The sequence below is a fragment of the Tinamus guttatus genome, unplaced genomic scaffold, assembly GCF_059628265.1.
Source record: "Tinamus guttatus ecotype Peru unplaced genomic scaffold, ASM5962826v1 Tinamus_guttatus_pri_ptg001089l, whole genome shotgun sequence".
Taxonomy (NCBI): Eukaryota; Metazoa; Chordata; class Aves; order Tinamiformes; family Tinamidae; genus Tinamus; species Tinamus guttatus.
In genome coordinates this window covers 969157-987202 of record NW_028289623.1, presented here as the reverse complement: position 1 = coordinate 987202, position 18046 = coordinate 969157, and the positions used below count along the sequence as shown (strand labels likewise).

Sequence of the window (18046 nt, the reverse complement as noted above, 5' to 3'; positions counted from 1 at the left end):
GCAATGGCGTAGCTCTGGGGCAGACTGGGCAACAGAAAGAACCAGACGCCACTGGAAAGAATGGTCTTAATCTGCCTTTTAATATTAAGGCAGTACAGAATGATACATTTAACAAAATAAGCTTATTACACACTCGGTTTTAGTAACGACAAAATAAGCAAGGTAATGCATCTAACCACTAGTATACGACAAAGAGAATAGTGATGAAAAGATACATCACCAATTGCCTAAATATGTCACTGTTATACAAATCCGTAGTCGCTGGGGAGTCTCTGTTGCAGTGAGGATTTGGAGAACCTTCCCGGCAACTGGGAGGTCTTACGTGGTGCATCCACCCGTGAGGTCTCCAAAATCATGGCAAGAGTGTCCATCTTTTACAGAGCCAAATCAGCAAATCATGATAACTTGCATTTTGTTTGTGAGCGGTGACATCTGATGTGGCATACTTTCCCCATCATGTGGGGTGGGGATCTGGTCAGAGCCCAGGCCTCAGATGGGAGGGTTCCCTTCAACGTCAAAAACAGTCGCACGAGAGCTTAAAAAAGCGACAGTTTAATAAGCCTCCGTGCAAGCTGGCACGAGCAATTCCACAGGGGAGTGTTGCGCACTGCAAAGGCAGTGCCGTATTCATCTCTAAGTCAACCCCAACTCGGGCCTGTTGTTCAGGCCCTGGCACTTCCGTTCCTCACGTTCCACTCTGTCATGACACACCAGGTTATATTCATCCCCACATTGTGGGGCTGCCAAGAGATTTCCTTGGTAGTGTGAAGCAGCATGAAAAGAGGAAACAGGACCAAAATACAGCTTGGGAAGCTCAGATTGGGCAATAGGATGAAGAAATATCACTTGAAGGGTAGAGCAGTCTGTCACCACCAATGGTTCTGTGTTTCAAGAAAAAACCACTGAGGATGGAAAAGCTCTCAATGAAGGGAAGGAGAACCTCTTCTGAGAACTTGCTGGGGAAACAGATTGGGTATCCATAGTCTGCAGGGACACAGGTGCAGGTCTAGGATGACCTGTGGTAGAGATGGCCAAGGGCGCTGCCAAGGCCCCAACAGAATAGAGGTCTTTATCTTCTTGACTATGGCTGTTGTGTCTGTCACCGAGGCCTACCCCGAATCATCAGGACTTCTTTGCCCCCTTTATCCCTCTGGGGACCCTGGGAGATGTCGTGTGTTTGTCCTGCACTCAACATTGCATACCCTCACCCAAACACTGATGCCACGAAGAGACTTGGGCAACACATAGAGGAAAGTATCTCCCTTTCCAGGGTTTCTCTGCCTGTGCTTGGCCAATGTGTGTTGACAAAACACATCAAGGGTGTATTCAGCATCAGAGCCATCTGAGCATCTTCTCTACCTAACTATTACCAATGATTATATTTTTTAGCTTAAACCAGCCCCTGGTGAGTTGTTGTAGTTAATGGCCTCACTGGGATCCATTAATGCTCTGCAAAACTTTAGGGTTTCCTTCTGACTTTGACTTCTTCCGTGATTTCTTCAATCTCCTTTCAATAGCTGCAATTCATGGAGTCAGCTCCAAGTACTGCATGGAGCTCATTAAAAAGCAAAAAGTCCTGATAAACTAGGACTCTCCCTGAAATTTTCTTCAAGTCTCCATGGCTGATTGGAGAGGTTTGGGGAGTGTTAAGTGAAAGCTGAAGACAACAATCATATACAAGTATTTCATCTTTTAAAAGTTTTCTATTATTATTCTAAAGAATAGGTGACAGCACACCATCCAATTCATAGCCATCCAAAGTGACTCCTGATGAAGTCAGCACATGTAGGAAAAGCAGTGTCCAGAGATCAGGCACCATATGCACAATCCTCCTACCCACCTCCCCAACCCCACCATTTCCCTCATCAGCCTCTTGGGAATTTAAATCACTCCTGTTGAAAGCTAGCCTTAGTCCACCTAAGTCTGTACTCAATGTTATCGCTCACCTGCCCCAATTCTCACATGCTTTACTTAGACAACAGACTGCCAACAGGCACAGGGGGATCTTCTTTTAGTTACAAAGAAACAAAACAAAACAAAACAAAAAAAAAGGATAGTTTCATGGAAAATAATGACACTCTTTGAATGTAGGCTAGGTCCATATAATCCATATATATATTACGGACTTGGGTAATAGTGCAGACTGCAGAAAGACAGAGCAAGCTTTAACCTCCCTAAAGGGCAAACCAGCTGCTGGGTCTCTGAGTGAACAGAGTATCAGGTGGAGTCACAAAGTGTCCAGATAGAGCCCTAAAGGAGATGTTAGAAATGGTCACTTTAAATAGGACACGTGGGAAAGAACCCCAGCATGCAGAGCTAGGCTCACAGCATCACTGATGAGCTGCCACAGACTTAACCCAAAGAAGTCCTTCCTTTGGCAGTGACTTGGAAAGCTGCATCTCTGGCAGGGTTGCAGGGAGATGGGTATTCTCTTCTGTGACATGGCTCTGCTGCAGAGGTGAAAAAAAGCATGAAGGGAGACTGTAGGGATTTTCCCCAACTTCATCCACTCCAGAGCAGGGAGCTGGTCACCTCAAAAACTGTGGATGGAGGCAAATGAGATGTGGACTGATGAGCGACATGGGGACTGCTGGATCAACACCCGCAGCCTGGACCTCAGTTCTTGTTCCCAGGGATCCTGCTGCTCTCCACCAAGGCTCCCAGCTTCAGGAGCTCCTTCCCAAGGGGTCACACAGAAACTGTCACTGCAAAGACCCCTGCGGATACCGGGCTGTGGCAACGGCTACTCAGGGCTGGAGGTTGCCACAAGAGTCCTGCCTGAGGGTCCCACCTTGCTCAGGGGACAATGCGGCAGCCAGGACTCCTGGGGCTGGGGCTTCCAAGGCTCCTGTGGAGCAGCTACAACTCTGTGGATGCTGTGTCAGAAGGAGAGAATCCAGGGCAGGTTTCCCTGGCACTGGCAGCCCCTCTTCTCCCCCACGCCGGGGTGGGCAGTGCTGGCTGAGCCCAACACAGCAGCTCACACAGCCCCCCAGGTCCCCACACCAGCACCCCCAGCACCCGCAGCCCCGAGCTGGGCTCCCCTCCCGGCCCCGGCCCCGCACAGCCCCCAGCACAGCCAGGAGCCCCGCGGGGCCTCACAGCCAATGGCTGCGCTGGGCATGATGAGGTCACTGCTGCTACAGCCCCTGATAGGCCAGCTGCAGGGAGAGGGCGTGGCTGCTGCTTGTGAGGTCCCCGCTGCGGGCAGAGCTGATTGGGCAGCAGCAGGGCTGGCTCTGCCTGGTGACTGTGAGGTCACCGCTCCCGCAGCGCCTCATTGGGCAGCAGCCGGGCCCTGCGGGGCTCTGCGCTGCTGAGATCATCTCCGCGGAGCAGCTGCTGAGCCCGGGCTGGGCTCCTGGAGGGGAAGGGCTGGGGAGGCCATTGCTGCCCTGGAGGGCAGGGCCAGAGAGCTGGGCGGGACGGCGCTGTGACGTCATGTCTTTGTGAGTGCCTGATTGGCCGGCAGCAGGCAGGCAGGCGTGGGCGGTGGGTGGGGGGTCTCTGTGGTGAGAGGAGCTGAGAGGGCAGCAGTGGTTCCTGTGTGGGGAAGGGGTTTGAGGAAGCTGCTGTCTCTGAAGGCCTCAGGGCATTAGCAGGGGTGTGGTGGGTTTGCACCAGTGAGATCACCTCCATGTGAGCAGCTGGGTTTGGGGTTTAGGCTTTAGGGTTGTGATCAGTGGTGCAGAGCCCAGTTGGAGACCTGCAACTATTGGTAGCAGGTGTCAGTCAAAACCTGTTCAGTTTATTAATGAGTGACCTGAAGGGGCAGAGTGCACCCTCAGCAAGTTTTCTGAGGATAGAAAAGTGGGAGGAATGGCTGATAGCCCAGAGGTCTGTACAGGCTTTAAGAGGGACCTGGACAGCCTGGAGAGCTGGGGGTAGAGGAACCTCATGAAGTTCAACACAGGCAAGTGCAGGATCTTGCAGCTAGCGAGGAATAAGCCCATGCACCTGGACAGGCTGGGGGTTGACCTGTTGGAGAGCAGCTCCACAAAAAGGGACCTGGGAATCGTGGTTGGCAACAAATTGAGTATGAGCCATCAGTGTGCCCTTGTAGCCACTGATACTGGTGGTTGAGGTCTGACGGTACTCACAGTGCCCCCACCATATTGCAATCGCAGGAGATGTCTTTGGGTGGCCACTAGCTCCAGGCTGTGGTGTTTCACTGCGGGTGCAGGAATCTCCCTCCACTGCCCCTTCCCTGGGCCTCCTGGGACCCCACTGCCTCTCTGTGGATTGCAGAGCCCTCCTTTCCCCATGTGCACCTGGGTTTAGTGCTCTGCCTTCTGGTCCCTGCAGTGTGAGTCATCCCTGTTTCGTTAAAGCTGCACTCAGTGCCCACTCCCAGGCAAGTACTGTGCCTGGAGATCCCCTGGGGGTTCTCTCATCAGCACAGTGACGTGTGGGGCAGCCTGGCACAGGCAATGCAGAGACCATTGCCTATCTGCAGTGCTCACTGAGAGATGAACCCTAGATTGAGGCTAACAGATCACCCTGGAATGCTGAGGTCATCCCCTGGATCTCATGGAGTTCACAAGCAGAAGAGCAGGCCCATTTGTGACTGCACACCCTTGGGCATATTTTTTGATTCCAGTTTCTAAAGAGAGGCCAGATTCCGGACCATCATAGGGCAGATCCCCTTTTATTATGGAAATGTTATTCTGGATTCCAGCTGTGGTTTAAGGGAGCCCAAGGACTGGTCCTGCCTGTTCTTCCAGCGTTCAAGGGAAAACAAGCCTATCTCTACCAGGTTAGGAGAGTTCCTGGGCCATATCTGCAGAATAAAGCATGGAAGGACAGCACGGAAATGAGGCAACTCTAAATAGAGAAAGTCCTGCTGCCCTCCTGGAATGTGTCTTCAGGAAAGATGAACTGCTACAGGAAGGCTGCCTCTAGACTTTCCTTCAATGCGCTCATGTTTAGTTTTGTGTGTTGGAGCTTTGCATGGATCCATGGAAACCTGTGGTGACACTTGGTTGCCATTTCTCTCCTATTAGAGAGATTTGAGATGACACTCTTAAGCATAGCCGCGAGAGCTGAGATCTCCTAAACAACACTAGACCCCTGGTCTCAGCCCCCCTGCCCTTGTCCCGCCGTGACTCTGTACCCCAGAGGTCCCTTGGTGTCAGTGCTGGAAAAGACGCTGCAGAGGGAAACTCTCCTCCCTGCACTGGGCACAAGGGAGCTCATAGAAGCGGCTCAGAGAATCCTCCCTCTCTGCTAGCGAAGAAGGAAGCCTGGCTTCCTGCTTTATCATGGTCTATGTTTAAGTGCTAAATGAGAGATTCCTGTGCAGATGTGACAACCACTTGTTGCCTTTCAAACGGCATGGCGACCTGGTTCAGGAACGGCACGGCGACCACCCCCAGGACGCTCGGGTCATCAACTCGCTAACAGCAATGTGGTGGACGGCAAATGGCGTTTATTGATGGGTAACACAGTGTTATATAGCTAAGGTTTACAACGTCACATCCGCCTGCTTACATCATAAACTAAACGCTATTGGCTATTAGGGGCCCTACCTTTCCGTACAGCGCGATGTCTTCCGGCTGCCAGACCCTAACTATCTGCAATATTTCCCCCCTCTCTATGCATAACAAAACTAGCTAAAATACAACTATCTTATTCTTACTTATTCTTATTACTATCTTATTATTATCTTATTGTGATCACTTATCTTACTCTTACTTATTGTTATTATTATATTATTCTTTTCTTATAATTTATAATAATCTTAAAATTATATATCATAAGCTTGACATAAAAACATAACGCACAAAGCGTAAAATGTAGGGCATGACAGGTAATACCGCGGTATAGGAATAGGGTGTACCTTGGGATAATTTGGGGATAGTACTGAGTGGATATATTCTTAAAGCAGTTGTTGGCGTTCTACTAACATGATGTTAACCTTCTCTAGCCGACTCTTGACAAATGACATGAGCTTATTCAATATACAGGGTCCAAAGATTAGTGTCATCATGATCATTGTGATCGGCCCTACCAAGGTAGATATCAGAGTGGTTAACCACGGTGAACTGGTGCACCAATTTTCGTACCAGCTGTGTTTGGAACAGGGTTCAGTGGGTGCTAGTTGGCAAGTCGTGTTATTATTTATTATTTTAATAATAAAAATTATTAAAATAATTTTATTTTATTTATTTATTTTTACATCCAAATGTAAAATAGAGAAGTAAAAATGAAAGAAATAGATCAAATACAGCCTCGATACCAGATATCCTGGTGAGTGAATGAAACAGTTGTTACCACTGACCTTGTACCCACTGGATGAGTTTCCTCAGTGCTTCCTTGAGCTCCTTGTTCCTCATGCTGTAGATGAGGGGATTCAGGGCTGGAGGCACCACAGAGTACAGAACAGCCAGTACCAGATCCACAACTGGGGAGGAGATAGAGGGGGGCTTCAGGTAGGCAAATGCTGCCGTACCAATTAACAAGGAGACCACAGCCAGGTGTGGGAGACACATGGAAAAGGCTTTGTGCTGGCGCTGCTCAGAGGGGATCCTCAGCACAGCTCTGAAGATCTGCACGTAGGACATCACAATGAAAGTGAAACACCCAAAGCCTAAACAGACACTAACCACAACAACTCCAACTTCCCTGAGGTAGGAGTGTGAGCAGGAGAGCTTGAGGATCTGGGGGATCTCACAGAAGAACTGCTCCACCACATTTCCTTGGCACAGTGGTATGGAAAATGTGTTCCCAGTGTGCAGGAGAGCATAGAGAAAGCCACTGGTCCAGGCAGCTGCTGCCATTTTGACACAAGCTCTGCTGTCCAGGAGGTTCCCATAGTGCAGGGGTCTGCAGATGGCAACGTAGCGGTCATAGGCCATGACTGTGAGAAGAAACAACTCTCCTCCAAGAAAGAAGAGGAAGAAAAATATCTGGGCAGCACATTCCGAATAGGAAATGGCCCTGGTGTTCCACAGGGAATTGTGCATGGCTTTGGGAACAGTTGTGGAGATGAAGCCCAAGTCGAGGAGGGAGAGGTTGAGGAGGAAGAAGTACATGGGGGTATGGAGATGGTGGTCACAGGCTACGGCTGTGATGATGAGGCCGTTGGCCAGGAGGGCAGCCAGGTAGATGGCCAGGAAGAGCGAGAAGTGCAAGAGCTGCAGTTCCCGCGTGTCTGAGAACAGCAGGAGGAGGAACTCATTGAGGGAGCTGCTGTTGAACATTAGCTCCCTCCAATCATGTGGGAATCTCTAAAGAATAGAAGACATGGAGTAGTTAAGAGAAGCTTTTGAAGATAAAAGCCCTGAAGTCATTCAGTTATCCGACACCATCCTCCATTACTTCTCTTCAGTAAGAGTATCTTAGTGCATTTTATCTTGTTTATCTATTAGTCTTGTTCTCATCTGTCCTGTACTCATGTCTCCTTGAGCTAGAGGATCATCGTGTTCATTATGCTGCCCTCAAAGGAGACCAGGCTCTGCTGAGAGCAGAGCTGTGCAGTTTCAAAGCGCCCATCTCCAAATTTCTCACCCTTTCTCCACACACCTAAGGGAGGTCTCCACAATCTCCTTCTAGCCAAAGACACACAGGGCTCATTTCAGCTGCTCATGGACAGCCTCCCACCACCACCTCCATACCCTCTGCATCTCGGCAGCTTCCTCACACATCGCTCAGATATCACAGATAGGCCGTGAGACAGCAGAGCCTTTCTGGGGGGCAGGTGGCAGCCTGGCAGGACACCACAGGGAAACAGCAAAAGGAGCGTTAGCACTGAAGACAGGCTCTCCTTAAGGGAGAGTCAGTGCAATGCCTAGGCTCACAGGCTGCATTTCCAGGAGCTCCACAGGACAAAACGGGGCTTGGGAAATCTCACTCCCATGCAGACCCCTCTGTTCCACAACTTGTAGCATCAGTGCCTGAACTGCAGCTGAAAACATCCAGCTGCAGAAAGCTGAGAGCAAGAACAGGAAAAGCATGGACAGGAGGGGAAACAAGGAGCAACACCATCAATGTGCTGCCAAGGGAGTCAAGGAGAGGGACAGAGAGGCCTTCTGGAAAACTTTCACTTTACCGGCTGGGTATGTCACCTCTCCAAGGGGGACGTCGCAGGGCAGTCCCTCTTAGCCCTTTGGTGGGGCGGCAGGCAATGACCTGTGGCAGGAGAGCTGCCCCTCTCCTCTGCTGCAGGTCTGGCTGCAGAGGAGGAGGCTCCTGCCCTGCACCCCCTGCCCCTTCCCTGCCCATCTCTGCTGCCTGCAGCTGTCCCTGCCACCAGCTCTTCCTCTATCCCAGTGTCCTGTCCCTGGCATTGCTTACACATCCCATATCGTATCACCCTCTGTGTGCTCAGTTCTGCTCTGCAGAAACCTCTGGGCAATGTCCAGGGACAGCTCTGCAGTTGCAGATCCTAAGGAGTCAGTCACTTTAGGTCCTATGAGTCCACAAAGATGATATGGATGCTACCTGTAGGCTAAGGTGGGCATGAAGCAGCTTGCTGAGGCTTCTCACAGACCTATTAATCTCTAGGTGTGAAGATCTAGGACTCCCAGTTCCCTGCCAAAACAGAAAACTTGTTCCTTCATTCCCCCTGCAATATTAAGGAGGCTGAAAGAAGAGAGAGAGGAAGGAAAGCTCCTTCCCTTTCAAGTGGCCCTTCTGATCTTGCTCCTGTAAAGGACCCCTCGCACATGCCCTGTGTATGAGCTGGAGCTGTGAGCAGACTTCACTCTGCAGCAGCCTCTTAGCAGCAGAATGAACCTGCCCTCACGGGTGTCTGTCTCCCCACGCAGCGCTTCCCCGCAGCGCTGTGGGGAGCACCCTGGGCAGTGCTGCCCCTCGCAGGCTGCAGAGTCACTGTCCCGGGCACACAGCACCCTGGGCCTGGGGGATGCTGCTCTCAATCACAGCCCATGCAGAGCTGGGTGCAGACCATGGCTTCATACCCCCCATCTTCCCTAAGAAAAGGGAGCAGGATGCCCTGTCCCTGTGAGTGTGTGGCAGGGAATCCCTGCTCTGAAGCATCTCCTCCTCCTGCTAAACCCTGAATACTCCAGGAGAGAGACATTTAAAATCCCAATCCGTAATTACATGCACTGAGTTCACAAGAGCCCTCCAGGAAGATCAGCAGCATTGCCCTGCAGCCAGAGACTCACTGTTTCAAGGGCTGTGAAGGTTGCTCCCACAAGCTCTGCTCTGTGCTCCCACTCCACGCTGCCGTTCCCCTCTCGCTGCCTTCTCTCCTCTCCTGTCCGCAGCAGCAGGCAGTGCCCGCAGCTCTGCTGCTCTTGGCACAGGAGCTGCTCCTGCACTCGACTGTCTCTGGGCAGTGCTGCCACAAACTGTATCTGTCTTCAGATGCTGCTCCTGAGCAGGGGCCCAGAAGTAGAGTCCCAGCTGAATTCAACAATTTCTCTATCCCTTGTGCTCATTACTCCTGGGAAATTATCACTGGAATAGACTTCAACACTCCCTGATGTTCCCTCTCTAAGTACTAAAGGAAGACTGATGCTAGAGGGGCAATTGCTCTCATCAGAAATTTTCCACCTCTTATTTGCCAGAGTTGGAAATATCCTGCTCTGAAAGCCCTCATACACATCTCTCAGCTAGGGAGGACACCTAGATAGGGACAAGAAGGGAGTTCATTTAACCATGGTTCAGATATTGATTCCAATCTGTCTATATGGACATGTCATGCTGGTTTAGAAGCCCCTGGCATGCGGTGGGATTCAGCTCCCTGCCCAGAACTTCAGGAACATAAACGTTGTGGGATTCCCCTTTCCCAATCTGAAGGATGAACTCCAATGATGACTGCATGGGAGGTCCTCATCTAAGCTTCTGCTGTAACCACATCAGATGCAGGGTGGAAGTCAATTGCCTGGTGACACCAGGTGACATCTGAAGAGACAGGGTTGTCCCAGGCACGGGCTAGTGTCTATTGCTCTGATAGAGCAACTGTGATACATCTTTCAAGAATGCCTGGTCAGGGGAGGGTGAGTGCTCAGGAGGAATCTGCTGAGGACAGTACCACTCATTACAGATCTGGGACAGATGCCCATCCTGCTGGAAGGGGCTATGGAGCCACCATGGAGCACAGGAGACCTCCAGGGGCAGAACATGCCTGGAGTGGGGGTGAGTGCTGTACTGGGAGAGGGGCTGCCCAGAGGGGCTGCAGGAATGATTAATGTTGTAGAGGAATGGTTAGAGAGCCGCGGACATGGCTGCCCAGCAGGCCTGCTCAATTCCAGCCTTCAGGTTTCAGTGAAAGAACAAAGGGACTGCTAACTAGGAGATAAGGAAGTAGACCAAGGTCAGAGGGAATAAAAGAGCTGTTGAACTAAAAGGATGAGCTAAACAAGTAAGGGGGGCTGTAAGGGTCTTAGTTAGATCATTGTCTACCAATTAGGATCCTGTGTAATTACATCACTAACTGCTAGAATCATATAAATGTACTGCATGTAAGCTAATATACAAAGTCAGTTCCAGCTTCTATGAAGTTGTTGCCTGGCATTCCTGACCCGCTCCAAGCTGCAACATAATGTATTCAAGGCATAGAAAATATGGGGGCGATCACAGAGATTTCCTCTAAAGCCCAATAGAGAGAGCAGTGGACACTAAAATGCAAGGGCAGATAAATTGTTCTTTGAGCAGATTCAGAAACTTCCTGAAGATTTCCACTCTTTCCTCCCTGCAAAATACTCAAAACAGTCCTTCATCTCTGCAGGCAAAGCTCAAGTGTCCGAGCACCAGCACCCAGAAGGACTTGGAGATGTCCCAGTATCTCTGAGTGACCTGCATGGGCCTGAGAGCTCTCGCAGGGACCTGTGGGAGAGCAGAGCCCCTCGGAGCTGCAGAGGGAGGCTGGGCACAGGGGACTACGGCACCTGGAATGGCACCAGCTGTGCAGGACTCTGCCTTTCATGAGCCTTTTCATGAAAAAAAGATCATGCCAAACTCTAGTGTGCTAAAACAGATCAATGAATAACGGGGGAAAGTATAACAAAGCATTTACTTGCTTTAATTCTTTCTCTAAATTTCTTTCTAGCTTTTTTTAAAGACATTTTCTAAAATTTCTGTTATAATCAGGCCTATAGCACTAAATAGGAGGTTTCCTTGTCCCACTCAGAGCCCAGCACTCAGAAAAACCCCCCTGCCCACAGCTCTCCCTGCACAGAGCACATCACACTCGGAGGTGTTGTCCTCTCCTGACTGTTTCGGAAAGTCGGGGGACCAGCTTCAAGGAAATGCGCTCTTTTCATGTGTGTGATTTTGCCCAAAATAAATCTTCCCCAGTTAAAGCAAAAGCCTGGGCCAGGAAGAAATGAGTCCTCCCCAGAAGAACTCCTAGCTCTCCCCTCATCCCAGCTTACCTTCGACACCATCCTTGTGCTCTCCGTGTCAGTCCCATCCCTGCTGTCTGCCTCTTCCTTCAGCCCCACTGCCCACCTCGCTCCCACTCCCCTGCAAGCCTGAGAGCCCATCTAAGGTCTGGGAACAGGCATTGGCCTGACGCTCCTTGTCCATGTTCAGGATCCTCGCATGGGGACCTGACAGTGGCATGAAGGAGAGCTGCTCCCTCCTGATGGAGCTGCTGTCCTCAGAGTGGGGATCCTGGGATATTTGCCCCCAAGAAGGACATGGTCACCATGGGGACCACCCCCTCACAATGGCCTTACGGGCATGAAGCCACTGCCATCACAAAGCCCTGGTGGTTTCTATGGGGACCCTATCATCATGCTCTAGTGCAGACCATGGAGATCTATCACGATGTCTTCATGGAGACGATGGAGACCCCATCACGATGTCTTTGTGAAGACAATGGGGATCCCACCACAATGTCCTGGTGGAGACCATGGAGACCCCATTGCAAAGCCCTGGGGGAGACCACGCAGACCCCATAATGATGTCTTGGTGGAGACAACGAGGACCACGTCACGATGCCCTGGTGGATACCTCATCTTGGTAGAGACCATGGTAAGAGACCTTTGTGGGAACTATGGAGACCCCTCATGATGCCCTAGTGGAGACCATGGAGAGAGACCCCATCGCAGTGTTTTGGGGAAGAGCATGGCAATCTCATCATGGTGCTTTGGTGGAGATCCATAGCAGAGACCTACACAAGGTCACTGCTCTTGCTCTGCCCACTAATCCTCTTCCTTAGAAACCTGACTGAATCTCTGTCCATCCCTAAGCAGAACTCCCTGCATCCCACTGCTCTCTCCAGGGTTTCCTTTGTCTACATCTCCTGCACATATCCCTGCCATCCCAGGCCATCGATTTCTCACTCTTGCTGGAGTCTTCTTCTGCCCGGACTCACTCCCTATTTAAGGCTGTCCTCACCAGCTTAGCCAGCTGCTTGGTGACCATCAGTTCGGCAAACAAGAACAGTCTCCTTCCAAATGAAATGTGACAACCTGCAGCCTTGCTGTGGCCTGAGCTCCAGGTCCTCCTCCAACTCCTGCAATAAATAAATAAATAAATAAATAAAAATAATTATAATAAAGGAGAGGAGAGGAGGGAAAAAAAAGTCCTTTGGTCTTTGTCCTCTCCATTTTCAGCTTGTAATAAGCTAGTATGAGGGTCCATGAAAGGAATATGAATTAGGGTACCTGAAATGCAGAATTAAACCATGAATCCTTAGGACATATTTCTCCGTCTTGCATCAGTGCATGTCCAGATGTGCAGGGACGCTGCTGGAGGCATGTTCTGTGCATCACTGTATCAGAGCAAAGACCATCCCGAAGGAACTGGCTGACCTCTTCAAAGCCCATGGAGAGACCAGCAGGTTGTGAGGAAGCTCCAGAAGTGCCTTTGCCCACTCTGGCCCACGGACAGCACCAGCAGCCCCTTTGCTGGCCCCCTGAGTCCACAAAGCAGGGTTAAGGAGATAATGAAGGGATACTAGGCACCCAAGGGCCATGCCAGTGCCATAGGGACCACAGGTGTGCGTGTGCAGGGGTTGTAGGTGGGCACAGGGGCCACTTGTGACTATCACAGCTGCCTAGCCTGAGGGACAGGGCAGGATGGCAGATTTCTTGAAGCAATCTCTGAGAAAGCAAAGGTGCTACTGCAGAAGTCCCTAGGCCTGGGTAGCCAGTGATCCATCCACCCTCAGGCCCTCATTAGCCCAGTCCCTGTTCATATCATCTGGTGGAGTGAGCAGAAATTCAGGGCAGAAGAGCTAGAAAGGTATGACAGTTCAGAGATCAGAGCACAGAGCTCAGTGTGATGTGTCTCCTATTTTTGCAGCACACTGCGTGCAGGCGGGATGGATTTTCCCTACAGTCAGTGTGGGAATTCATTTATTAGTGTAGAGGTAGGAAACCCAGCACAACCTGGGGCACTTGCCCAGCAAGCACTGCAGTCGGACATGGTTTTCCTACAGGTGCCCTCCTGTATCTGTTCCTGTCCCCACTGCTAACGCTTTCCTGTTTTCTTTCTGTAGAGAGAACTCTGTGGACAGTTCTTGTGTGAAATCCTTCAGACCCTCAAGCTCTCCTGCTCACACTCCTACCTCAGCCATGTTAGGCATCTTATTATTAGTGCCAGTTTAATGTTTGTTTCATTTTCACAGTCTTATCCTACGAGCAGATCTTTGCTGTTGTGCTGAGAGCAGGGCCAGCACAAAGCCTTTTCCATGTGCCTCCCACACCTGCCCATTGTCTGTTTTTCTCTTTAGCACTGGCGTGTTTGCCTACCTGAGGTCCCCTATGTCTCCTCTCCTGCTCTTGATCTGGTAGTGGCTGCTCTATACACGGTGGTGCCTCCAACAGCGAACTGGCCCCCATCTACGACACGAGGAAAAAGGCGCTCAAGGAGGCTGAGGAAAATAATTTCACAGATATTTTTCAGCCTTGGGAAATTGTCATTGCTCTCTACAAAATGACTCCCTCAGCATCCCATACCAATGCTGAACATTGTTTCTTCACTATTTTTTAAATATTTGTATTATATATTTAATATTTTTTCACTTCATTTTTATTAACAGTAGTAGTATTTTATATCCTGTTGCTACCCAAACTGTTGCATATCTTCCACCTTAACTGAGACTTCTCTGTTGCATCTGGTGTCCACACTCCAGAAACCTTACGGCCTGTTTACACCCTGGTCTTTACCTTTCCAGTGAATGTTAGGGGGATTCAAGAGCCTTCCAACCTGTTCTGCCAGTAAGAATCAGGGCCTATGATCCACAGACTTTGTCATGTTGCTTAAAGATGTCATCCACGCCATCAGCCTGACTGCATGGTCTGTAGCTCCCAGCATGATGTCACCCTTCATCTGATGCTCACCCACAAGCACATACCCAAACCTTGTCCATGCCATGGAAGCACTTTGTACATCCGAGCTGCCGCTCCACACAAAGGACCTGCCCCCTCTTCCTCTTCCCTCACAGCCTCCCCTGAAGAGCTTTTACCCCAGCAGCGCAGGCCTCCAGTTGTGTGAGTGGTGATAATGTGTCTCAGTTATTGCAATGATGTTGAGGTCCTGTGACAGCTTGTGCTTCTGTCTCCATGCCAGGCTACAGGCATTTGCATATATTTAGGCTGCAGATCATCAGGATGTGGCACAGAAGACAGATTGGTCCTGGTGAAACCTGTTACCAAGAGCCAAAGACACTGTGTGCAATGGTCCCACTTGAGAGCAGAGCCATGCTGGCATGGAGAGCAGGGGTCAATGCAATGGTGAGAGGAGGTTCCCACTAAGAGAGTCAAGGCTGCAGTGCCCAAGACCAGGGAGAAACAGAGCTGGGCTGTGAGGGAACGACAGCAGAGGGTTTTGCTGCCCGAGCTGATTTGTAGCACCTTGGGGCCTGGGACAGAGGTGAGCCCATGTCCAGGCAGGAGAAGGTGCCCCTGAAGATGTCCTTGGGCTTGAGCCAACTGTGATCTACCAATCCTGCGCTCATCACTAGCCCCATCATATTTTCCAGGGTGCAAAGAGGTTGTGTGGGAACAAAGCGAGAAGCTTTTAAGAGAGCAGAGACCAGTGCAGACCCCTTGGTGTGAGGTGCCTCTCCCACTCTCCCACACTCCCACATTCAGCTGTAGGAGGGATTGGACATGGTTTGCCATAGATCCCTGGCTGTGCCTCCTAGAGGAGACATCTAGTTATGCTGGACAAGCCAGACATCTATCTTGGCCCTGCAGCCTATTTCTATGTCACTGAATTAAATGTCTGCACTGAATTATATGAACTTTTTGCACTGTAATAATCCACCAGGGTCTCTACATTATACTGCACTGTATTATGGTGCTCACGTAGTGCCCCCTTCTTGCCCCTTTCTGGGTGTCCTGCCTATTAGGGGCTTCATAACTAGGGCCTTCCAGAGTGGGACACTTCCAACTTTCATAGATAGTCATCCTCTGATGAAACAGATGGCAATTTTGGAATCCTTTTTTCTTCATTCATTAGGAAAGGACAACAAGTGTGATTCTTTTAGGTTACTTCATGCACATTTCCCAGAAGGAGGGGTCAGAAGGGATAGAGAAATTGGTGAGTTCAGCTGGGCCTCTGCTCCTGAGCGGGGCCAGGCTCCTGGGACAGAGGCAGCTGTGGCAGCCTGGCAGCACTGCCCAGAGACAGCCGAGTGCAGGAGCAGCTCCTGTGCCAAGAGCAGCAGGGCTGCGGGCACTGCCTGCTGCTGCGGACAGCAGAGGAGAGAAGGCAGCGAGAGGGGAACGGCAGTGTGGAGCGGGAGCAGAGCTCATTGTGGGGAAATCTTCACAGCCCTTGAAACAGTGAGTCTCTGTCTGCAGGGCAATGCTGCTGAGGTTCCTGGAGGGCTCTTCTGAACTCAGTGCATGTAATCATGGATTGGGATTTTAATGGTCTCTCTCCTGGAGTAACCAGGGTTTAGCAGGAAGAGGAGATGCTTCAGAGCAGGGATTCCCTGCCACACACTCACAGGGACAGGGCAACCTGCTCCCTTTCCTTAGGGAAGATGGGGGGGTATGAAGCCATGGTCTGCACCCAGCTCTGCATGGGCTGTGATTGAGAGCAGCATCCCCCGGGCCCAGGGTGCTGTGTGCCCGGGACAGTGACTCTGCAGCCTGCGAGGGGCAGCACTGCCCAGGGTGCTCCCCACAGCGCTGCGGGGAAGCGCTGCGTGGGGAGACAGACACCCGTGAGGGCAGGTTCATTCTGCTGCTAAGAGGCTGCTGCAGAGAGAAGTCTGCTCACAGCTCCAGTTCATACACAGGGCATGTGCGAGGGGTCCTTTACAGGAGCAAGATCAGAAGGGCCACTTGAAAGGGAAGGAGCTTTCCTTCCTCTCTCTCTTCTTTCAGCCTCCTTCATATTGCAGGGGGAATGAAGGAACAAGTTTTCTGTTTTGGCAGGGAACTGGGAGTCCTTGATCTTCACGCCTAGAGATTCATAGGTCTGTGAGAAGCCTCAGCAAGCTGCTTCATGCCCACCTTAGCCTACAGGTAGCATCCATATCATCTTTGTGGACTCACAGGACCTCATGTGACCGACTCCTTAGGAACTGCAACTGCAGAGCTGCCCCTGAACATGGTCCAGAGGTTTCTGCAGGGCAGAACTGAGCACACAGAGGGTGATACGATATGGGATGTGTAAGCAATGGCAGGGACAGGACACTGGGATAGAGGAAGAGCTGGTGGCAGGGACAGCTGCAGGCAGCAGAGATGGGCAGGGAAGGGGCAGGGGGTGCAGGGCAGGAGCCGCCTCCTCTGCAGCCAGACCTGCAGCAGAGGAGAGGGGCAGCTCTCCTGGCACAGGTCATTGCCTGCCGCCCCACCAAAGGGCTAAGAGGGACTGCCCTGCGATGTCCCCCTTGGAGAGGTGACATACCCAGCCGGTAAAGTGAAAGTTTTCCAGAAGGCCTCTCTGTCCCTCTCCTTGCCTCCCTTGGCAGCACAGTGATGGTGTTGCTCCTTGTTTCCCCTCCTGTCCATGCTTTTCCTGTTCTTGCCCTTAGCTTTTTGCAGCTGGATGTTTTCAGCTGCAGTTCAGACATTGATGCTACAATCTGTGGAACAGAAGAGTCTGCATGGGAGAGAGGTTTCCCAAGCCCCCTTTTGTCCTGTGGAGCTCCTGAAAATGCAGCCTGTGAGCCTAGGAATTGCACTGACTCTCCCTTAAGGAGAGCCCGTCTTCAGTGCTAACGCTCCTTTTGCTGTTTCCCTGTGGTGTCCTGCCAGGCTGTCACCTGCCCTCCAGAAAGGCTCTGCTGTCTCACGGCCTATCTGTGATATCTGAGCGACGTGTGAGGAAGCTGCTGAGATGCTGAGGGTATGGAGGTGGTGGTGGGAGGCTGTCCATGAGCAGCTGAAATGAGCCCTGTGTGTCTCTGGCTAGAAGGGGAGTGTGGAGACCTCCCTTAGGTGTGTGGAGAAAGGGTGAGAAATTTGGAGATGGGCACTTTGAAACTGCACAGCTCTGCTCTCAGCAGAGCCTGGTCTCCTTTCAGGGCAGCATAATGGACATGATGATCTTCTAGCTCAAGCAGACATGAGTACAGGACAGATAGGAACAACACTAATAGATAAACAAGATAAACTGCACTAAGATACTCTTACTAAAGGGAGGTAATGGAGGACGGTGCCGGACAACTGAATGACTTCAGGGCTTTTATATTCAAAAGTTTCTCTTAACTACTCCATATCTTCTATTCTTTAGACAGTCCCACATGCCTGGAGGGAGCTAATGTCCAACAGCAGCTCCCTCAACGAGTTCCTCCTCCTGCTGTTCTCAGACACGCGGGAGCTGCAGCTCTTGCACTTCTCGCTCTTCCTGGCCATCTACCTGGCTGCGCTCCTGGCCAACGGCCTCATCATCACAGCCGTAGCCTGCGACCACCACCTGCACACCCCCATGTACTTCTTCCTCCTCAACCTCTACCTCCTCGACCTTGGATCCATCTCCACCACTGTCCCCAAAGCCTTGCACAATTCCCTGTGGAACACCAGGGCCATTTCCTACTCAGAATGTGCTGCCCAGATATTTTTCTTCATCTTCTTGTTTTCAGCAGAGTTTTCTCTCCTCACGGTCATGGCCTACGACCGCTACGTTGCCATCTGCAGACCCCTGCACTATGGGACCCTCATGG

The 18046-nt window shown here is 51.1% G+C and overlaps 1 protein-coding gene across 1 annotated transcript in view; it reads right to left on the bottom strand.

The window, feature by feature from the left end:
• Positions 1–489: 489 nt before the first annotated feature.
• The window catches only part of LOC148590796 (uncharacterized), a 37023-nt gene continuing 19466 nt past the window's right edge, over positions 490–18046 (bottom strand). The window contains exon 4 of the mRNA XM_088538588.1: positions 490–506. Within this exon, the coding sequence (XP_088394714.1) occupies positions 490–506 (17 nt within the window). The remainder of the gene's footprint in view (positions 507–18046) is intronic.